The sequence below is a fragment of the Eurosta solidaginis genome, chromosome 5 (assembly GCF_040869045.1).
Source record: "Eurosta solidaginis isolate ZX-2024a chromosome 5, ASM4086904v1, whole genome shotgun sequence".
Lineage (NCBI taxonomy): Eukaryota > Metazoa > Arthropoda > Insecta > Diptera > Tephritidae > Eurosta > Eurosta solidaginis.
This window is the reverse complement of record NC_090323.1, coordinates 226,879,295-226,898,750: the sequence shown is the minus strand read 5'-3', so window position 1 is coordinate 226,898,750 and position 19,456 is coordinate 226,879,295. Positions and strand designations below refer to the sequence as shown.

General features: G+C 38.1%; 1 protein-coding gene across 4 annotated transcripts in view; it reads right to left on the bottom strand.

Moving 5' to 3' along the window:
• The window catches only part of zormin, a 320,772-nt gene that overhangs the window by 198,798 nt on the left and 102,518 nt on the right, over positions 1–19,456 (bottom strand). For all 4 annotated transcript variants that reach the window (XM_067788672.1, XM_067788670.1, XM_067788671.1 and 1 more), the window contains exons 2-4: positions 5,019–5,141; positions 3,637–4,944; positions 3,230–3,571 (exon numbers count right to left, since the gene is read on the bottom strand). In XM_067788672.1, the coding sequence (XP_067644773.1) occupies positions 3,230–3,571; positions 3,637–4,944; positions 5,019–5,141 (1,773 nt within the window). The remainder of the gene's footprint in view (positions 1–3,229; positions 3,572–3,636; positions 4,945–5,018; positions 5,142–19,456) is intronic.

Here is a 19,456-nt window from a genome sequence, read left to right as displayed (position 1 = left end):
CGGTGACTCAAAGAAAGTCTGCTTATTTAAAATACAATTTGAGAAGAATGTTACTGCGACCGCAATGGTTCAAACGTTCACATATACCATACCAAAAGTTTCTGGGTTCAAGTTCCGGCAAAAGCAACATTCAACTACATGAACAAAATGTTTTTAAAACGGGGTCTCCTCTCGATAGCGGTTTGGTAAGCACTCCAAAAGTACTTCTGCCATGAAAATGTTCTTAGCGAAAATTCATGCAGAACCCGTTCGGAGTCATCATAAGATGATTTGTAGGAAACCCTAAAACGTGGCTTGAGGCAAATTGTTAGAGAAGCACGGCCCAAGTCTGCTTGAAGGTATATCGCACCGCATCTTTATTTATTTTATAATAAAATCATGCTACGGAAGGAAGAGATACGCTTATTTAAAAGAAAAACTTCAGTTTGCTGACTGATAGGGAAAATACTCGAAAATTCTGCCCCCAATTGCTGATGACGAAATATATATTCCGCCACACGACTAAGACGATGTGAGAATTGGAATATCCCAGCGAATAAATAACAAGGCGCTGGATACCCAGTCGAGAAGTATTCTCTGCCCCATTCAAAGAAAGGCGATACCGCAAGCTGTTTTAATTACCTCGGAATCAGCATACTAAAATTCACGTGAAAGTTTATATTCGAAAACAAGCGAGGCTGCACACAAGGCGGCTCCCTATCATTTGACTTCTTTGACATAATGGTGGAGAAGATAGTTCTTGAGAACAGCTCTCCGAAAAATTTGTGATCCTGCCTACTAAGCCGATGAAGCGTATCGGAGGAGGTATTGTGAAGAGCTAAGCTTTACGAAGATGTAAAGATAGTGCGGGGAATACAAACCCAAAGGTACCGCTGGCTAGTTCTTGTTATGCGAATGAACGAAGACTATGCCACCACCAAAGTATTTCAATCGACACTGCAGTTTGGAAGCAAAGGAAATGGGAGATCCCCACTGAGATTGGACAGGCAGGTGGCGGAAGACTTGACCTCACTTGGTGCTCCCATTTTCGGTTAGTTATCGCGAAACAGGGAAAGTTGGCGTGACTTGATAAGAAATGCCCAAAATCGCTTAGACGACTTAGCGGTTACTTATGATGGTAATGATCATGCAGGTCTAACTCGCGACGGTACAATATATTGTATAGCTTACAATTTCTTCTAGGCGGCCACCGTGGTGTGATGGTAGCGTGCTCCGCCTATCACACCGTATGCCCTGGGTTCAACTCCCGGGCAAAGCAACATCAAAATTTTAGAAATAAGATTTTTCAATTAGAAGAAAATTTTTCTAAGCGGGGTCGCCCCTCGGCAGTGTCTGGCAAGCGCTCCGATTGTATTTCTGCCATGAAAAGCTCTCAGTGAAAACTCATCTGCCTTGCAGATGCCGTTCGGTGTCGGCATAAAACATGTAGGTCCCGTCCGGCCAATTTGTAGGGAAAAATCAAGAGGAGCACGACGCAAATTGGAAGAGAAGCTCGGCCTTAGATCTCTTCGGAGGTTATCGCGCCTTACATTTATTTTTTTTTTTTTTTACAATTTCTTCTCGAACACAAGCGAGATTTGCGGGACCCGTGAAATCGAGAACTCCACTTCTAGCGAGATTCTCGACATTTTTACTTAATCGCTGTATGGACGGTATTTATATACCTGGTTTTTTTTTTTTTACTTGTGACTTTTTTGTTGATTATATTGCTTCAATGACATTTAACTCAAAACATATTTATTATACATATAATTTTGTTCGCAATATTTTGTTTTTCAACGAGACATCAAGAACACGGCTTCGCGCGAGATTCTCGAATTACTCGTAAGGCTCGCGAGATTCTAGAATCTTGAGTTATTCGTAATACTCGCGATTTTCTCGACTTCAATTCGGTCGCTGCATTGGCAATATTCTATACATTTCGGCGTTTTTTACTTGTGGTTTTGCGGACATTTTAGCTTGTGCTCCCGAAGAAATCGTAAGCTCTATATAAAACAGCAATGAATCGATTATGTTGAATGTCGAGAAGGTCGCGAGCCTTACGAATACTTCGAGATTCGAGAATCTCACGAGCCTTAGGAGTAGGTCAAGATTCGAGAATCTCGCGAGAAGGCGAAACCCGCGAGAAATCTCTTCTCGAACATGTTCGAGAAATCGTAAGCTCTAATATATTGTAAGAGCGTACAGTTGCTGGCGCATGCTGATGATATTGATTCTATTGGCCTTAAAAAATTCCGGTTTAAACTGCCTTGGTGTGTCCAATTGGCGCCAGTTGACGCAACGATAAGCGGCTTGTTAGGCGGCCATAACCGTTTAAACAGTTAAGTGCCTGTTAAGTAAGTAAGTAAATGCCGGTTCAGAAAGTATTCATATCGGCACCTGCATTCGGAAGAGGAAACTAGGAAGGACAGGAAGAGGCTAAATTTAACAATAAAAAAAAAAAAAAATGTAAGGCACGATAACCTCCGAAGAGATCTAAGGCCGAGCTTCTCTTCCAATTTGCGTCGTGCTCCTCTTGATTTTCCCTACAAATTGGCCGGACGGGATCTACATGTTTTATGCCGACTCCGAACGGCATCTGCAAGGCAGATGAGTTTTCACTGAGAGCTTTTCATGGCAGAAATACACCCGGAGCGCTTGCCAAACACTGCCGAGGGGCGACTCCGCTTAGAAAAATTTCCTTCTAATTGAAAAATCATATTTCTAAAATTTTGATGTTGCTTTGCCCGGGGTTTGAACCCAGGGCATAGGTGTGGTAGGCGGAGCACGCTACCATCACACCACGGTGGTCGCCATTTAAATTTAACAATACCTTTCATAAAAAGACTAACCCAGTACAATATATATTTCGAATTTATGCTAAGGCATGTCGTTTTTAAAACAGCTTCTGAGATATGGCGATCTTCAGGCAAGTTTTGAAATACAGTGGTGTTTACAAAAAAAAATAGAGATAGACAAAGTCTCTAGGCAAAGTCAATAAATATATTTGTTTCATAAAGCGAACTACTTTTTTGTTAGTAAACTATTTTTGAAACTCTTGCCGTACTGACAAAGCCGTGCTTCATAGTATGCGCAATCAAATTATGCATGCCGTAATTAATATCGGCTCTTAAAGAAGTATCTGCAATAACTAGTATATAAAACGTCTGCATAACTAACTTACTACCGGAGAATTAGAAATACATAAATAATTATTAGAGGTTAACTAAAAAATGGTAAATATACAAACTTTCAAATTGATTAATCGCATTCCCAAACTCTTCAAATCTGCAAAATCATTTCGTATGTGACTCCAATTTTCTTGTAAAAACTGCAGTTTCTGCTCGTTTGGCGTTTGATTAAGCTGCTTATCAAGATTATCCAACTGACTAGCTAACTCATTCGCCTTCTCGAAGAATTCGATAAGCAACGAAACACAATCAACGCGTTTCAACACCAAATCCTTCAGCTCAATCCAGTGTTTGTGTAGCGCTTCTGCTTTTGAGTCGACATCATAACGCTGTTGTGGACTCAATGACTCTAGATGCGCCTTAATGGATTCGAGCAACAAATTGATGAGCTCACCTTTAATCTGTAAGAAAACAAAAAAATTGATATCATATGAGTTGGTTCAGTGTTCTTATTGTGCACACTCACCTCCAAATCTTGCATGAGCTCATGATGTTGCAACAAAAATTGTTTACTCTGTAACAATGTGCTACCCATGTCAACGTGCTGCTGCAAATACAGTTGACCCGATGACATTAACCAGTTGAGTAAATCATTGTATTGTGTGAGAAAGTCCGAGAGCGCCTTTTGCACACGTTGATGATCTTCATTGCTTGTTGAGCAAACACTTTCAATGTATGCTTTACGATTCTCAATCTCATCGAGTACGCGCTTAATACCCTGCGTTTCCGGTTGTGTGCGGCCAACTTCGTCTAATATACTATAACCCAAACGCAATGGTTCCTCTGTAAAATTGCGTACATCACGCGATACTTTTGAGTACATTGCAAAACTCTCTGGTGAATTCGCTGGTAAACGTACATTCGTCAGTTCCACTTCAAGTTTCTCCAGCACACTTAACGTATTCTCAGCTTTGGCAAAGTAATCGCGCGATTGTATCAGCCAATGTTCACGTTGATCGACGAGGTCTAGATGTTCCGTACAAGCGCTTAGCACATTGTAAGCACGCGCACATGCTTCGTCGCCTGTGAAAGTACCCGAAGCTTGCAGCTTTTCTTTGGCGCGCGTTATCTTGAGTGCACGATCACGCAACTGCAATGCCTGCTGTTTCCATTCACGATAATTTTGGAGCGTATTATTAGCTGAATGCTCACACTCACCCAGACTAAAGAGACTGTCGATTTCTCCGCGCTGTTGCCGTAATGCTACCTCCAATTCGTCCAGCTCACGACCCAACATCGCCAATGTGAGACAGTGCTCCAGTTGTGTTTTACGCGTCTGCCAAGCGCTTTCCAGCGCATTACGTCGATCATGTAGTGCTTCCAACCATTGTTGAACCTGATGAACGGCACGTGAGGCATCACGTTTAATATGCTCGGGCCGCGTATCTAATGTTTCTAAATTCGCAAGCTCTTCTAACTGCGCCAATAGCTCGTTGCCATCTTTTAGTGCCGCCATCACCGCAGTGAGCATATCTATGCGCAACTGTTTAAATCTATTGAGGAACTCTTGCACGGCCGCTACTTCAATGGGCAACATTGTGTCTATGCAAGCTACTTCCAGCTGATCCATACGACGCTGACATTGCACCATCTTCTCATGGAATTGTGTAGCCAAATGCAGTATATGCTGTCGATCTTTCAACAGATGTAAAATATCTTGCCAGATTATGTTTAACGTATCGGCCATAGCATTGACTAGTTCGGATCTGATGCGTTTGCTGGCCAGCAGTTTATCCGCCTTTTGTACGAATTCGTCCATCGGGCCGGGTAAATTCTAGAACAGGAAAATATATAAAATGCAAATAAATTGTGTGAAAAATTTGTTTTAAACTATAAATCTTTACAAACCTGTATATTCCTAAGAGTCTCATCGTGATCCTTCTGCAAGCGTATTGACTCATCGAGATTCGTGCCTAATGTTGTGATCTTTGGCTCTAATTCAACTACCTTAATATATAATTTATCCGAACTCTGTAATAAAAAATATGTATATATGTTGTAATATAGAGCAATTGATCTATAATTTGAATAATTTGAAGTTTTGATTGGAAGGCTCAGGATCACAATGGGATATTAAATTTTGTTAAAAAAGAAACTTCTTCGGGTATTTTTTTGGTTCGGATATGCAGATCAAGATTAAAAATGTGCAAATAGAAGGAACGTAATAAGAACTAAGCCTGAGCTAATTTCGATAGAAAATATCTTACCTAAATTATAAACTAGCAAGCCGTGGTTGCGCGAGTTTTCAGCCCACGGCTATTGTACTCGTCCGTGTGTGTTGAAGTTATACCAATTCGTTAGACAAGTAAACGAAGGGAAGTTGATTTACTACTCACACAATTATATTTCTTTTCTGTACATCACCGAATTTGCAATCATTCGAAGCAACGCTGTGCGTAAAAACTTTTTTTATTTCTTAAATATTTCAGAAATGGATTGAATAATTTTTATTTTAGGCAACTGCATCTCAAGATTAAATCTACTTATGTAGTATGGTTATCTAGCGATTGGTACTTATAGAAGTTTTAGTACATCCTCTCAACTTCATTTCATATTCTCAACGAGTTGCTCAGATATCGACCAAGACGTGGATTCAGGTAGCCAAAATTATGTTTATAAAATATGCGTTTTACACAAAAGGAATTGGTAGTACCGTAGTACCGGTTTTGGGAATAAAAACCAAAGATATGGCCGGACGGGCCTAAAATATGTTTTAACAGCATGGGTATCATATGCAAAGCGGTACTAGAAACTGAAGTGAGGGCTTGCTTTCATTTCTATACCTCATCGAATTTCACAACTCGATCATGGTATAGGTCCAGCTAAGCACACAACATGTTTATTAAAAATACCTATCATCGTTTGTTTAAATGACGCTCTACTTAAGACATCTTTTCAAAAATGACCAACAAAATCTTAGATGGAACGTGAAACAAATTCTGGGAGAAGGCGTTTTCGACCAAGCAGCCGAAATTGAAATAAAGAAATGGGAGAGCTGTGACTTACTTGAACGGGTGATGTGACGAGGTGACTTGGCTGTGATGTCGACGATATGATTACTTTTTAACTGCAGTTGCTTAACGTTTTGAGCGCAATTTTTCCAAACGAAACAGTTAATGATGGATGGATTAGTTAAAGGTCAATTTTATCTTCCGCATATGAAACTGGTAAATGGTCAGCTTATTTTCTCAGTGCGGGCGAAGCCGCCAGTCAAAAATTGTATAAAGCCATTACAGAAGTACAACTTATGTAATAATATTTATTTATATAAACATAATAGTCATGATCCGGACACTGGGGTGTGGGAGACTGTCGAGTCTACGTGCAGCAATATGGAACTCGTATTAACCTACCGTTTCCGAGGGGCTAAGAAATTAGACCTTCCAAATACAGCAGGGATACTGTGCTACACTCACATTGAGGTCGTATTTATTTAGTTTGGAGAGGTGCGAATTTAAACTATTACAGAAGCTAGGTCAAAGCTAAGCCAGATGAAAGCTAAGCAAGGTCAAAACTTAACCAGTTGAACGCTTCTCTTTAGATAGGGCTAATTCATGTTCTCTGTAGGGATTGAACTCTACTGCCTGCATTTGACGGATGGGAGGGGATGAAAAAATTTGCTTACTCCTTTTGGGTGTCAGTAATGGTTTGCCGGCAAGCAATTGTATGAGTCATCTTAATTATGACATGATGACCCTAATCTTAGTAGGTACTTCGGGCAAAATGATACATACACCCCATTCTGGTATTCTAGCTAGTTACTTACTAAGTTGGCGCTTAGCCATTTACTGCTATGGCCGTCACTTCTGCATTGGGCTGAGTGGCACCAGTTGGTAATACCACGAGATTTTCAATCATTTTGCACCTGCTCCTTCCAGCAGCGTGCGGTGGCTGCCATCTCCCTCTGCTTCTATAGGCGGGTTCCGATAAGGATACCTTCTAGCAGGCGCATCATCTTCTATTCGCATAACATGACCTAGCCAGCGTAGCCGCAGCCCATTATTCGGTAGAGGTTCGTAAATCTTTCGAAGAACTTTTTTCGAATGATTCCAGAGTCGCCTTATTTGACGTTGTCAGGAGCCATGCATCAGCCTTTTCACTATTATTATCACTTTTATTATTATTTAAATATTGTGGTCATCTCTATTTAAAGCTTTCAATTTTTAAAATTGCAGCAAATGTCAGTTTCTAATGCTTTTCATCAACATTGTCATTAATTTAATAGCAACGACTAACTTGAACGGATCTTCAGCAAACACGTTCGCTTTTGCAAAGGTGAGCTCAAAGAGTACAAGAACATATCATAATAAACTAACCATATATGTAAGTAAGAAAATAAATAGGAATTCTCTACTACGACTCATAAACAAAGTAACGGATGCAGGTATGCCATAATTGGGCAATGACGACCTTCATAACGGACAACAAGGAAAATCTATATATGTACTTAAAAACCAGTGGCGAAATGAGGGGGGTAGGGGCAAGGGGCATCTTGAACCGGGCGCTACTCACAGGGGAGCGCGAAATGGTCCGCAAAGCAGAACTTCCTGCATAATCTGTATTTTTATCATAATTGATTTCTGGAAAAAATAGTCTATACTAAAAAATGGATGCATATATCCGGAACACAAATTGTGGAATAATTGAAAGCAAATATCTTTTTTTCTCACGTTCAACGTTACGCTGGGAATTATTAAAAAATACTTTAACAAAAACAGTCAAACGTGAATCTTAAACATGATGGAGCGCCAGAACAAAAGCGGGTACTGATATCGTCGAGAATGTAGTAGAACATTTATAACAATTAGCTGAGAACACTAACACCAAAAGTGACACCAGAAGCGAAGCTATAGTTCTGTTGCAAAATATACTAAATTTTAAGGTTCGAATCGAGCTCAAGGCCAGAACAATAATTTTTTTCTAATGATAATTATTGTTATTTTTTAATTTTTCTAAATTTGAAAAATTGTATTTTGTTTTTGGAATAGTAAGTAGAAAATTTTTCAGACAACCTGCCATAGCTGCGCAGATAGATCCATTTCGAAGGGTGCTAAGCCTTCATCATCAGTACGCTTTAGGCATGCTGCGCTAACCATTTAGCTATACAGCGGTGGTTTGTTTGACTGGCAAATTTGCTACTTCTATTCCTTTTTACCAACTATATTTATATACTAAATTTTAGTTTCATAACATTAGTTAATTTCTGGTATAAAATCTTAAGAAGGATTGATCGTGTGCAGCTTAGATTACAAAATCCGGGGATGATTTTGAGAAAAGCGTATTAAATCATTAGCGACTGAACTATCCGAAATTCGAGACACTCTCTGTGAAGAAGCACTAGAAAAAGCGAAGTCTCTTTGTGGAAAATGGGATGTAGATATAGCAAAACGTGTAAGAAGGCGCATAATGCTGGAGAAGTGGCTAGAGATGTTGGTCTTTCCGCAGAATGTGAAATTTCTCGCGTTATGAAAAGTGTTCTCGATCGTCGCCAACAAGAAATACGTACAAGATTTACACGACTAAGTGACGTTGATTTTAAATTTTGATTTCCCTTAGACGTGGGAAATTTGTTAAACAAGGATAATAACGACTTAGAAATAAATTGTAAGAACTTGGGTGAATTTTATAATACAGATTTCGATGGAGCAGAGCTTTTTATCGAAATATGTGACTACAAAATATTACTTCGCAGTAGAAAAGAAATTGAACCAAAACCTCCGTTAGAATTACTTACTGTCATAATCTCGAATGGAAAAGATGTTTTCCAAATTTGCGAGTGCCACTTCAAATACTCTTGACTATCTTAATATCAATTGCTAGCTGCGAACGTTCATTCAGCAAATTAAAACTAATTTTAACATATGGGGCAAGGTCGCCTAAGTGACCTAACATTATTAAGTGTGGAAAAGGAAAATTTTTAAACGAAAAATTTTGAAAAATATTTTACACCGGGCGCAAGAAAACCTCACTACGCAACTGATACATACATACATATGTACACCGAGTGAAAAGCAATAGTTATTGTAACATATAAACCAAATGCGTAAGTACACCAGTTTCCATGTGATAACTTCCAAGCAACAAACGACAGAAACGACAAAGTAACCCAACAAATGACTAAACTCAAACAAAACTAAAGCTCCTGCATTGCCACCAATACAAAAGAGTAGCGCAATGGAAGTCGCAGCGCTACTTCGCAAGTTCAGCAATTGGCCAACAAACTGAAGTTTTCACTGCCACATCGAGACATTTGAGGCAAATCACACATACTTGACGTAAAGTTATGCAGTTGTTTTGGCATTTATGGTTGTGGTGTAGCAGACAGTGGTCCTCCGCAGCTCAATGCACTTGACCATTTGTCTAGTGCTGATGTTTATGTTGATGATCTTTGTATAGTTTGTTACATTTATGTTGACAATTTGCTGCCGATTGCAGTTTGCTTTGTCATTTGGCATAAACTATTTAACTACTATGATTTTCGATTTGATAATTTTCTTTTTATTTATTGATGTTACAGATACGTATGCTCAAATGAATGTGCAATATAGCTGTAACCGAAATTTATAGTCGTTAGCTTTTAGCAAAGGCACTTTTTTTAAACAAATATCTCTGTTTTCTTTGTAGCGATAAGGATATTCCCCGAAGGTTAAGGATACTCCCCGAAGGTTTTGGGGAGTATTATCGATGTTGGTGGTCCTTTGCAGGATACAGATCCGGTACGTTCCGACCACAAGCACCATTAAGGTACTAGCCCGACCATCTCTAGAACGATTTAGTATGACCACATAGAACTTCCTAGGCCATACCGCCTTCCCACCCTCTAGATCCATAAGGAACTTGGGGTCACCAGAGCCTCGGCTGCTAAAGAAGCAGGATTCGCCACGGCTAGATGAGGTTGACAATTGGTTTGGAGAAGCTATAAATTGCGATGGCAACCCCTTGAAAGGGTTGCGCTACACCACTATTCAATCATAATAGGTTTGTTCGGCTGACAATTTTTTTTTTAACAATTGCAGCCATTTTCCTCACAGGTCGGATTGACATCCGTTAACTGTGTTGTTTCTTTGCGATTTTTCGAAAAATGTTAGTAGTAGAAATAGGAAGAAATCAGTTCACAAATACCCGATAAATACTAAGCTGCATATTTGCTTAGAACCTTTTTATACTCAGTTGAGCAGAGCTCACAGAGTATATTAAGTTTGATTGGATAACGGTTGGTTGTACATATATAAAGGAATCGAGATAGATATAGACTTCTATATATCAAAATAATCAGGATCGAAAAAAAATTTGATTGAGCCATGTCCGTCCGTCCGTCCGTCCGTCCGTCCGTCCGTCCGTTAACACGATAACTTGAGTAAATTTTGAGATATCTTGATGAAATTTGGTATGTAGATTCCTGGGCACTCATCCCAGATCGCTATTTAAAATGAACGATATCGGACTATAACCACGCCCACTTTTTCGATATCGAAAATTTCGAAAAACCGAAAAAATGCGATAATTCATTGCCAAAGGCGGTTAAAGCGATGAAACTTGGCAGATGGGTTGACGTTATGACACAGAATAGAAAATTAGTAAGATTTTGGACAATGGGCGTGGCACCGCCCACTTTTACAAGAAGGTAATTTAAAAGTTTTGCAAGCTGTAATTTGGCAGTCGTTAAAGATATCATGATGAAATTTGGCAGGAACGCTACTACTATTACTATATATGTGCTAAATAAAAATTAGCAAAATTGGATGAAGAACACGCCCACTTTTTAAAAGAAATTTTTTTTTAATTCAAATTTTAACAAAAAATTTAATATCTTTACTGTATATAAGTAAATTAAGTCAAAATTCAACTCCTGTAATGATATGATGCAACAAAATAAAAAAATAAAAGAAAATTTCAAAATGGGCGTGGCTCCGCCCAGTTTCATTTAGTTTGTCTAGAATACTTTTAATGCCATAAGTCGCACAAAAATTTACCAATCCTTCTCAAATTTGGTAGGAACATAGATTCTATGACGGTAACTGTTCTCTGTGAAAATGGGCGAAATCGGTGGAAGCCACGCCCAGTTTTTATACACAGTCCACTGTCTGTCCTTCCGCTCGGCCGTTAACACAACAACTTGAGCAAACAACTATATATCTTTACTAAACTTAGCCCACCTACTTATCTGAACTCACTTTATCTTGGTATCAAAAATGGCCGAAATCCGACCATAACCACGCCCACTTTATCGATATCGAAAATTACGAAAAATGAAAAAAATGCCATAATTCTATACCAAATACGAAAAAAGGGATGAAACATGGTAACTGGATTGGCTTATTGACGCAAAATATAACTTTGGAAAAAACTTTGTAAAATGGGTGTGACACCTACCATATTAAGTAGAAAAAATGAAAAAGTTCTACAAGGCGAAATCAACAGCCCTTGGAATCTTGGCAGGAATACTGTTAGTGGTATTGCATATATAAATAAATTAGCAGTACCCGACAGATGATTTTCTGGATCACCTGGTCCACATTTTGGTCGATATCGCGAGAACACCTTCACATATACATCTAAGGGCCACTCGCTTTTAAAACCCTCATTAATACCTTTAATTTGATATCCATATCGTACAAACACATTCTAGAGTCACCCCTGGCCCACCCTAATGGCGATATCTCGAAAAGGCGTCCACCTATAGACCTAATGCCCACTCCCTCTTAAAATGCTCAGTAACAACTTTCGTTTGATACCCATATCGTACATACATTCTAGAGTCACCTCTGGCCCACCCTAATGGCGATATATCGTAAAGGCGTCCACCTATAGACCTAATGTCCACTCCCTCTTAAAATGCTCAGTAACACCTTTCGTTTGATACCCATATCGTACAAACATTCTAGAGTCACCCCTGGCCCACCCTATTGGCGATGTAACGAAAAGGCCTCCACCTATAGACCTAATGCCCACTCCCTCTTAAAATGCTCAGTAACACATTTCGTTTGATACCCATATCGTACAAACATTCTAGAGTCACCCCTGGCCCACCCTAATGGCGATATCTCGAAAAGGCGTCCACCTATAGACCTAATGCCCACTCCCTCTTAAAATGCTCAGTAACACCTTTCGTTTGATACCCATATCGTACAAACATTCTAGAGTCACCCTTGGTCCACCTTTATGGCGATATCTCGAAAAGGCGTCCACCTATAGAACTAAGGATTACTCCCTTTTAAAATACTCATTACCACCTTTCATTTAATACCCATATCGTACAAACACATTCTAGAGTCACCCTGGCCCACCCTAATGGCGATATCTCTAAAAGGCGTCCACCTATAGACCTAATGCCCACTCCCTCTTAAAATGCTCAGTAACACCTTTCGTTTGATACCCATATCGTACAAACATTCTAGAGTCACCCTTGGTCCACCTTTATGGCGATATCTCGAAAAGGCGTCCACATATAGAACTAACGATTACTCCCTTTTAAAATACTCATTACCACCTTTCATTTGATACCCATATCGTGCAAACACATTCTAGAGTCACCCCTGGCCCACCCTAATGGCGATATCTCGAAAAGGCGTCCACCTATAGACCTAATGCCCACTCACTCTTAAAATGCTCAGTAACACCTTTCGTTTGATACCCATATCGTACAAACATTATAGAGTCACCCCTGGCCCACACTAATGGCGATATCTCGAAAAGACGTCCACCAATAGACCTAATGCCCACTCCCTCTTAAAATGCTCAGTAACACCTTTCGTTTGATACCCATATCGTACAAACACATTCTAGAGTCACCCCTGGCCCACCCTAATGACGATATCTCGAAAAGGCGTCCACTTATAGACCTAATGCCCACTCCCTCTTAAAATGCTCAGTAACACCTTTCGTTTAATACCTATATCGTACAAAGATTCTAGAGTCACCCTTGGTCCACCTTTATGGCGATATCTCGAAAAGGCGTCCACCTATAGAACTAAGGATTACTCCCTTTTAAAATACTCATTACCATCTTTCATTTGATACCCATATCATACAAACACATTCTAGAGTCACCCCTGGCCCACCCTAATGGCGACATTTCGAAAAGGCGTCCACCTATAGACCTATTGCCCACTCCCTCTTAAAATGCTCAGTAACACTTTTCGTTTGATACCCATATCGTACAAACAAATTCTAGAGTCAGCCTTGGTCCACCTTTATGGCGATATCCCTAAATGGCGTCCATCCATAGAACTATGACCTACTCTCTCTTAAAATACTCTTTAATACCTTCCATTTGATACACATGTCATACAACCACATTCCAGGGTTCCCTAGGTTCATTTTCCTACATGGTGATTTTCCTTATTTTGTCTCCATAGCTCTCAACTGAGTATGTAATGTTCGGTTGCACCCGAACTTAGCCTTCCCTACTTGTTTTTTTTATGATGAATTTATTAAATATGCCATGATGTGGTTAAACAGTTTTCTGGAATGTACGGACCCCAAGCAATCATGCACTTCCATAATCATATGAACACACGAAACTTAAACCAATTTAAAATTCATCGTTCAACATCAAAAACTCGACTAGTAAATCGATTCACGTAAAAATTTCATTAAGCGCCAAATACACAACACGAACATTTCCGCGAACATTCCCGTTATGTCATGTTTCTGCGACCTTTTCTGTCGTGTATGGTGGTGTTTGCCAGTTCGCGCAAATTTTCGCCAAAAATCAAAATATTTTAATTTTTGGCGAAAATTTGCGCGAACTGTTCGTGCGTGTATGGCGAAATAGCTCATAATCGTAGTAATTTCTGAACGGAACAGACGTGCGCGGAAAAGTAAAATGGACAATAAAAAATTTCTAATGTTCGGCCAAAAATTCATATGGTGTATGGCCAAAGCTGGGAACAAGATTGCGGAATGTTCGCGGAAATGTTCGTGTCGTGTATTTGGCGCTTTAGTAAATAATGGAGATGCGATAACGAAATGTACTCATTAAGCATGTTAACTTATTTATTCCGTATGTTCGGAATATTCGTCTCTAATAAAGAACTTGTGGAATCGTTTAATATCTGGAATATTGTGTATATACTTATTTGGGGTATTCGGACCCCGTGAGGTAGTATCAAACGAACGTGTTACGAATTTTCTTAATTAAGGGTTTATTCAGAACACTGCCATGAATAAATAACAGAAAAGAGCTTTCGAAATTTCAGAATAAAAAGGTAAATACCCCCAGTGTAGCAGGACCGCACAAAAGCTTAATTCTTCTGTCAAATTCAAGGCCGGAATATAAATTTCTAAGACAATAAGCCAATTTCTTTTATTTTTTTCGTCAGTTCATTGCGGCTGCTGGGTAGAGTATCACCCCATGTCGGCTGCCAGTTCGAAATCGTCCTCTCCCAAAATATTTTTCAAAAATTTTCCATTTCAGTATTTGTCACAAAAACACAATATATCAGAATTAGGTTGAAGAACGCCTTATCTCAGAATGTTTTTCATTAACTCCTTCTTATGTCAAAATGCATTGAACTTATGCTCATATTGGGAGTTTTTGAAACAAATTTTGAGATAGTTTTTTTGAATTAAATTCTGGCGTACGGAATTCTTCAAACAAATTCTGAAAGAATGACCAAACCAACATAGCTCTTTATCAATTCACGAAACATTTAGTAGAAAATGAATTATTTCCCCCTTAGCCTGTTGGCATTTACAAATTTATTATCACTACTAATAAACAACTAAAGGTACTTTTATAAAACACTTTTCGCTGAAGGGGATTGAATTATTCCCCGTTTTCCTTACTTCGTAAAAGCAACCCATCCAAATTTTTAAATTAGGGAGTGCCACAGCTCTGTCATCATTAGAGAACAAACCTCTAGTAATTGAGTCATGGCGCTACACAACCCCTAACCCATGATACAAAAGAGAAGGTAGTTCCACTCAAATTTTTTTTACGTATTTAGCGTTGCCATACCGTTACTGTTTAAGGCGAAATTGTGGTTTTTCGGGATGGAAATTTCCTTTAGGATGAACACGCAATGCTCATCTGAGACAATAATAATATGCTTTGGCACGATTTATGTAAAACATGCCATTTTATTGAAAAATGGTGGATAATGACTCATACATTTGTTAATGACTCATATCATTATGGCAGCTTGACCCCTAGACTGAAAAAAATACACGAAAAATTCTGTTGTTCTAGCACGGCCCTATTATTATGCCCCTACGGTGAATATTTCCAAAAGCATGTTGAGAAAAAGTGTCATCCAAAGTTTGCACATCTATGTCAATGCTAAAGGGGCACAGAATGTGTATAGGCGGGGTTGCCCCAAGGTGACCCCTGGTACAATGGGCAAAAACACTGTCATAACTAGTGGCTAACCTGCAAAGCTACAGGGTAATGTTCTCCATAAAAAATGGTTTAACAATTCCCTCCTAAAGCGCAACGCTTGAATTATGAAATAAATAAAAAATGTGGACCTGTAGCCAATTTATCAAGAAATTGTGGTGTCGGTTTATAAGGACCTCCTTTGAGAGAGCAATTGACAAACGTGTATGTTTTGTCAAAATGTTCTGAGCAAACGTACGGCCTATATTCCGTTGCTTTGCATACTTCGATCCATGTTTCTTCCACCAAAACAATTTTCGCGAGCTCGAAAAACTTATTAAAAACCTTCTTTACTAGGCTGATAATTCGTATTAAAATATTTCCAAGGCATGGAGCTCATTGTTTTTTCTTTTTTATTTAAAATAACTATTAATGTAATTTAGTCGTATTCGTTGATATGAAATCACACAAAATTAGAAAAATTCGTAACATTTTTCAATCTGGTAGCTTGTTTTTGGTGAAATTGTCTTTGTCCCCGCAAAAGTCAAGTGGCTAACGTCACACTAAATGGAACTACATCCATTTTTTGTATCATGCCCCCATGGCGGAACGCATGGTGGAATCACCAGGTGAAGTAAATAAAAAAAGACAGAAGATGTACGCTATCTGAAACGGTAGTGATGTATTTTCGACGGTCAGAAGAGGGTAAAATGTTTACCCGCTTTGAAGAAATAGGAGTAGAAAAATAAATACCTTGCTACGAAAGCCATTACAGAAATTGCTGTTTTCAATATACCAGTGCAAAATTGCATACAAAGGATCGAATAAAAATAAAAAATGGTCCAATCAACATATAAAAAATTCTATTTGGCCACTTTAACTGATCTATCAGTTGATCAGTTGAAACTTTCATTGAAAAACCGGACATAAACGAAACATGTGTTATTCATATAAAGTACATACATGTGTACCCCAGTTATTTAGTTGTACTTTTCTGCCTTTGGCGGAACTGAAATGGGTTTCGGGTTCGATGAAAAGTTTTACAGTCACACTTGGAAGTGATCGTGATAGTCTTAAATGTATTTCCGTCCCTTAAAATTCATTGACATGTTCATCTGCTTTATTGATTTCTCGTTGAGAGTCGGGATTAAAAAATATGCTCTTCTAATATATAACAAAAAACTTAATCGGAAGATCCCCCAAGCATTCTTGACAGTTGAATTCATGATGTATTACTAATGTTACCAAGTTATTATTTACTAAAATATATCAGGGAATAGACTAGCCCAGTGGCATTCGGCCTAGAACGATAAGATGCTGATCCAAAGCCAGCTGGATTCATATTTTCTAAATTACAATCCTTAAGTGTAACATTCCTGTTGTTGTTGTAGCAGTGCTTCCTCTCATCTTAGTGTTCTGATTTTAAGGGCCAAACAGCAACAGTGAGTTACAATTTTTTGTATATTTAGAATACCACTGTTTAGCCGAAGTTTTTTCAAAATAAGGTATAATACGACAATTTTGGGGTTCTTTTAGGAATGAGAAAAACATTCTTCGAAAGTCTTCACTAGTACTGTACAGGGGAAAATCCTTGATTGAATATGACGAGAATGCAAAAAGTTTGTTTTAAAAAAATATTTTTCCAATTTTTTTGGGAACAAATTAAACATATGTATATGTGACCCGGTCTATGAAAATGTGGCTTATGACTCAAAACAGAAATTGCGAGAAATAGCTGTTAAAGATAAACAATGCATTTCTTAAGATTCTTAGTAGTGTTTCTTTTGCATTATGAACAGTCATACCCAAAAGGCAAAGCACAAACCAGTTTCTGACCGATATTTTAGCTCCATTGCCATCGAAAAAAATGCTATCAAAAAAATCTGAGGATGCTTTACCAGCGACCAAAGTGGCATCAAAGGAATCAAAGGTTTCGTCGTCTTTTCTTTGTGCTCTTCTTTCTCTACATTTTTAATACACTTCATGACGTGAAAGAGCGTTTCGAAGACTATCGAAACCAGAAAAAAAGTGAAAAAATGTGTTTGTGTCATAAGCCACCTTTTCATAGACCGGGTCACACATAATGATAATATCAAAAATATGGAAGTATTAGTTTAGCACGGCCTTACTTATGGAAGAGAACACCAAAGATACCCTAACTGATGAATTTCTGTAATTAAATCCAGTAAAGGTCCATCCATATTCACCTAATAGTTTATGTGAAAAAAGTACTAAAAGTGGCATATATTACTCCTGAAAAATGCAAAAAGCAACACTTTTTCGGGGACAACATTGGTGAAAATTTTTCATATAGCCGAATGACAGAACAAAGAAGAATTTAGAGCGCGACAATTGACGGGTTACTTCACCTGGTTATTACATCATGAGCGGAACGATACCAATTGATACAGATTGGTGACATACCTACAAACATAAATAAAAATTCCATGTACTTTGTTTTTGTAAATTCGATGGACAAATGTCAAAATCGTACTGCGCCGGAAGTTGATATATCAAATCAAATAAAAAAAGATTATAATCAGCTGTCCCATGCTGCCACCTTGTATCGTTCCGCCATGCATGCCCCTAACCCGCTTGGGGTTTGTAAGCGCAACAAATTTGCCTCGAGTTTCATGTCAAAGAATTTATTATTAAATTATTTCTAAATTAGCAAATCTCATATATATGTATATTTTCTGATTATCATATTTTATTATTTTTATTTAACTATCGAGTGAAATATTTTTTTTTTAACAAATATGGCTCATACAGCACAACAGTTTCAAGCTATGTAAGTGTTTAATCTCCGCGAAGCAGAAAATATTAAATTAAATAATAAAATGTATTTGCATTTTTCTTTTTAAGCGATCAAAAAATTTTAGAGGAGCCGATGCTATCAGTACCAAAGGGTATTCCTCCAACCGGTATCGACACATTCATTTACCCATTAAAGTTGAATTTAATTGGTGCTCAGAGATTACATATTCAGGTTAGAAATTTACTATGAACCACAGATTTGAGGGATCTAATTTTAAAATTTCTTTTCACTTTAAGACTGATCCTGCTATATGTCAGGTCAATTATCATTGATTAGAAGGCATATTTTGTTCTTACAGGGTAGACGGCTAATGATGGTACGGCTATTGACGGATGATGAAAACAAGTACATGGAAGAATTATCGAAAGTTGGTCTTACCTTGTGGAAATCATAAAAGAAATAAATAATAATAATGAATAAATGTGTACCTTATTAACTTTGGGATTGGATAAAACAAAACTAAGTGGGTAGATAAACTTAAGAAGATGAAGGAGTATCCAACTTTTAAGATATTATTTTGGCATTTAGAGGCGAAGATAGCTGTTTTAATTCTTGGAACAGGTCATGACGCAATAAAACCAGACAGGTGAAGTCAGTAGTACAAGAACAAAAATTTTATGACCTTCATATTCCGGTTATTAATTTTTAAGTAATAGGGAGTGAAAATTGTTGGTACCATTTTGCTGCTTGTTTACTACCTTAGTAATGTAATGTGCTGATAAAAGCCAAACTCGATACACATATATCCCCTCTTGAAAAGGGGGCATGTAGGAAAAGAGATGAGATAACAGAGGAAAAGTTAAGAGTAAGTTGAAGGGAAGTGGAAAAAGTAAAGGGAACTAGAAAAGATAGAGAGAGAGTAAAAATAGGAATAAGGATAATGGCTTCAGACGAAGTAGTAACATGAGGTCAACAGGAAGATTAAGTTATGATCCAGATTAATAGTGACAGTGATAGTTATATTTGGATAAAAATATTTGCAGAAGAATGAAAGGGACTGCGAAAATGAACGAGCCGATGTAAACTAGAAAATGCATACTGGAGAGGAAATAAGAGAGGAATAAGTTTATACTGACGAGAGGCAGATAGATCGTAGATGTTAAGTAATGATTAGATAATGCTAATGAATGCTAATTAACCTTCATTTGC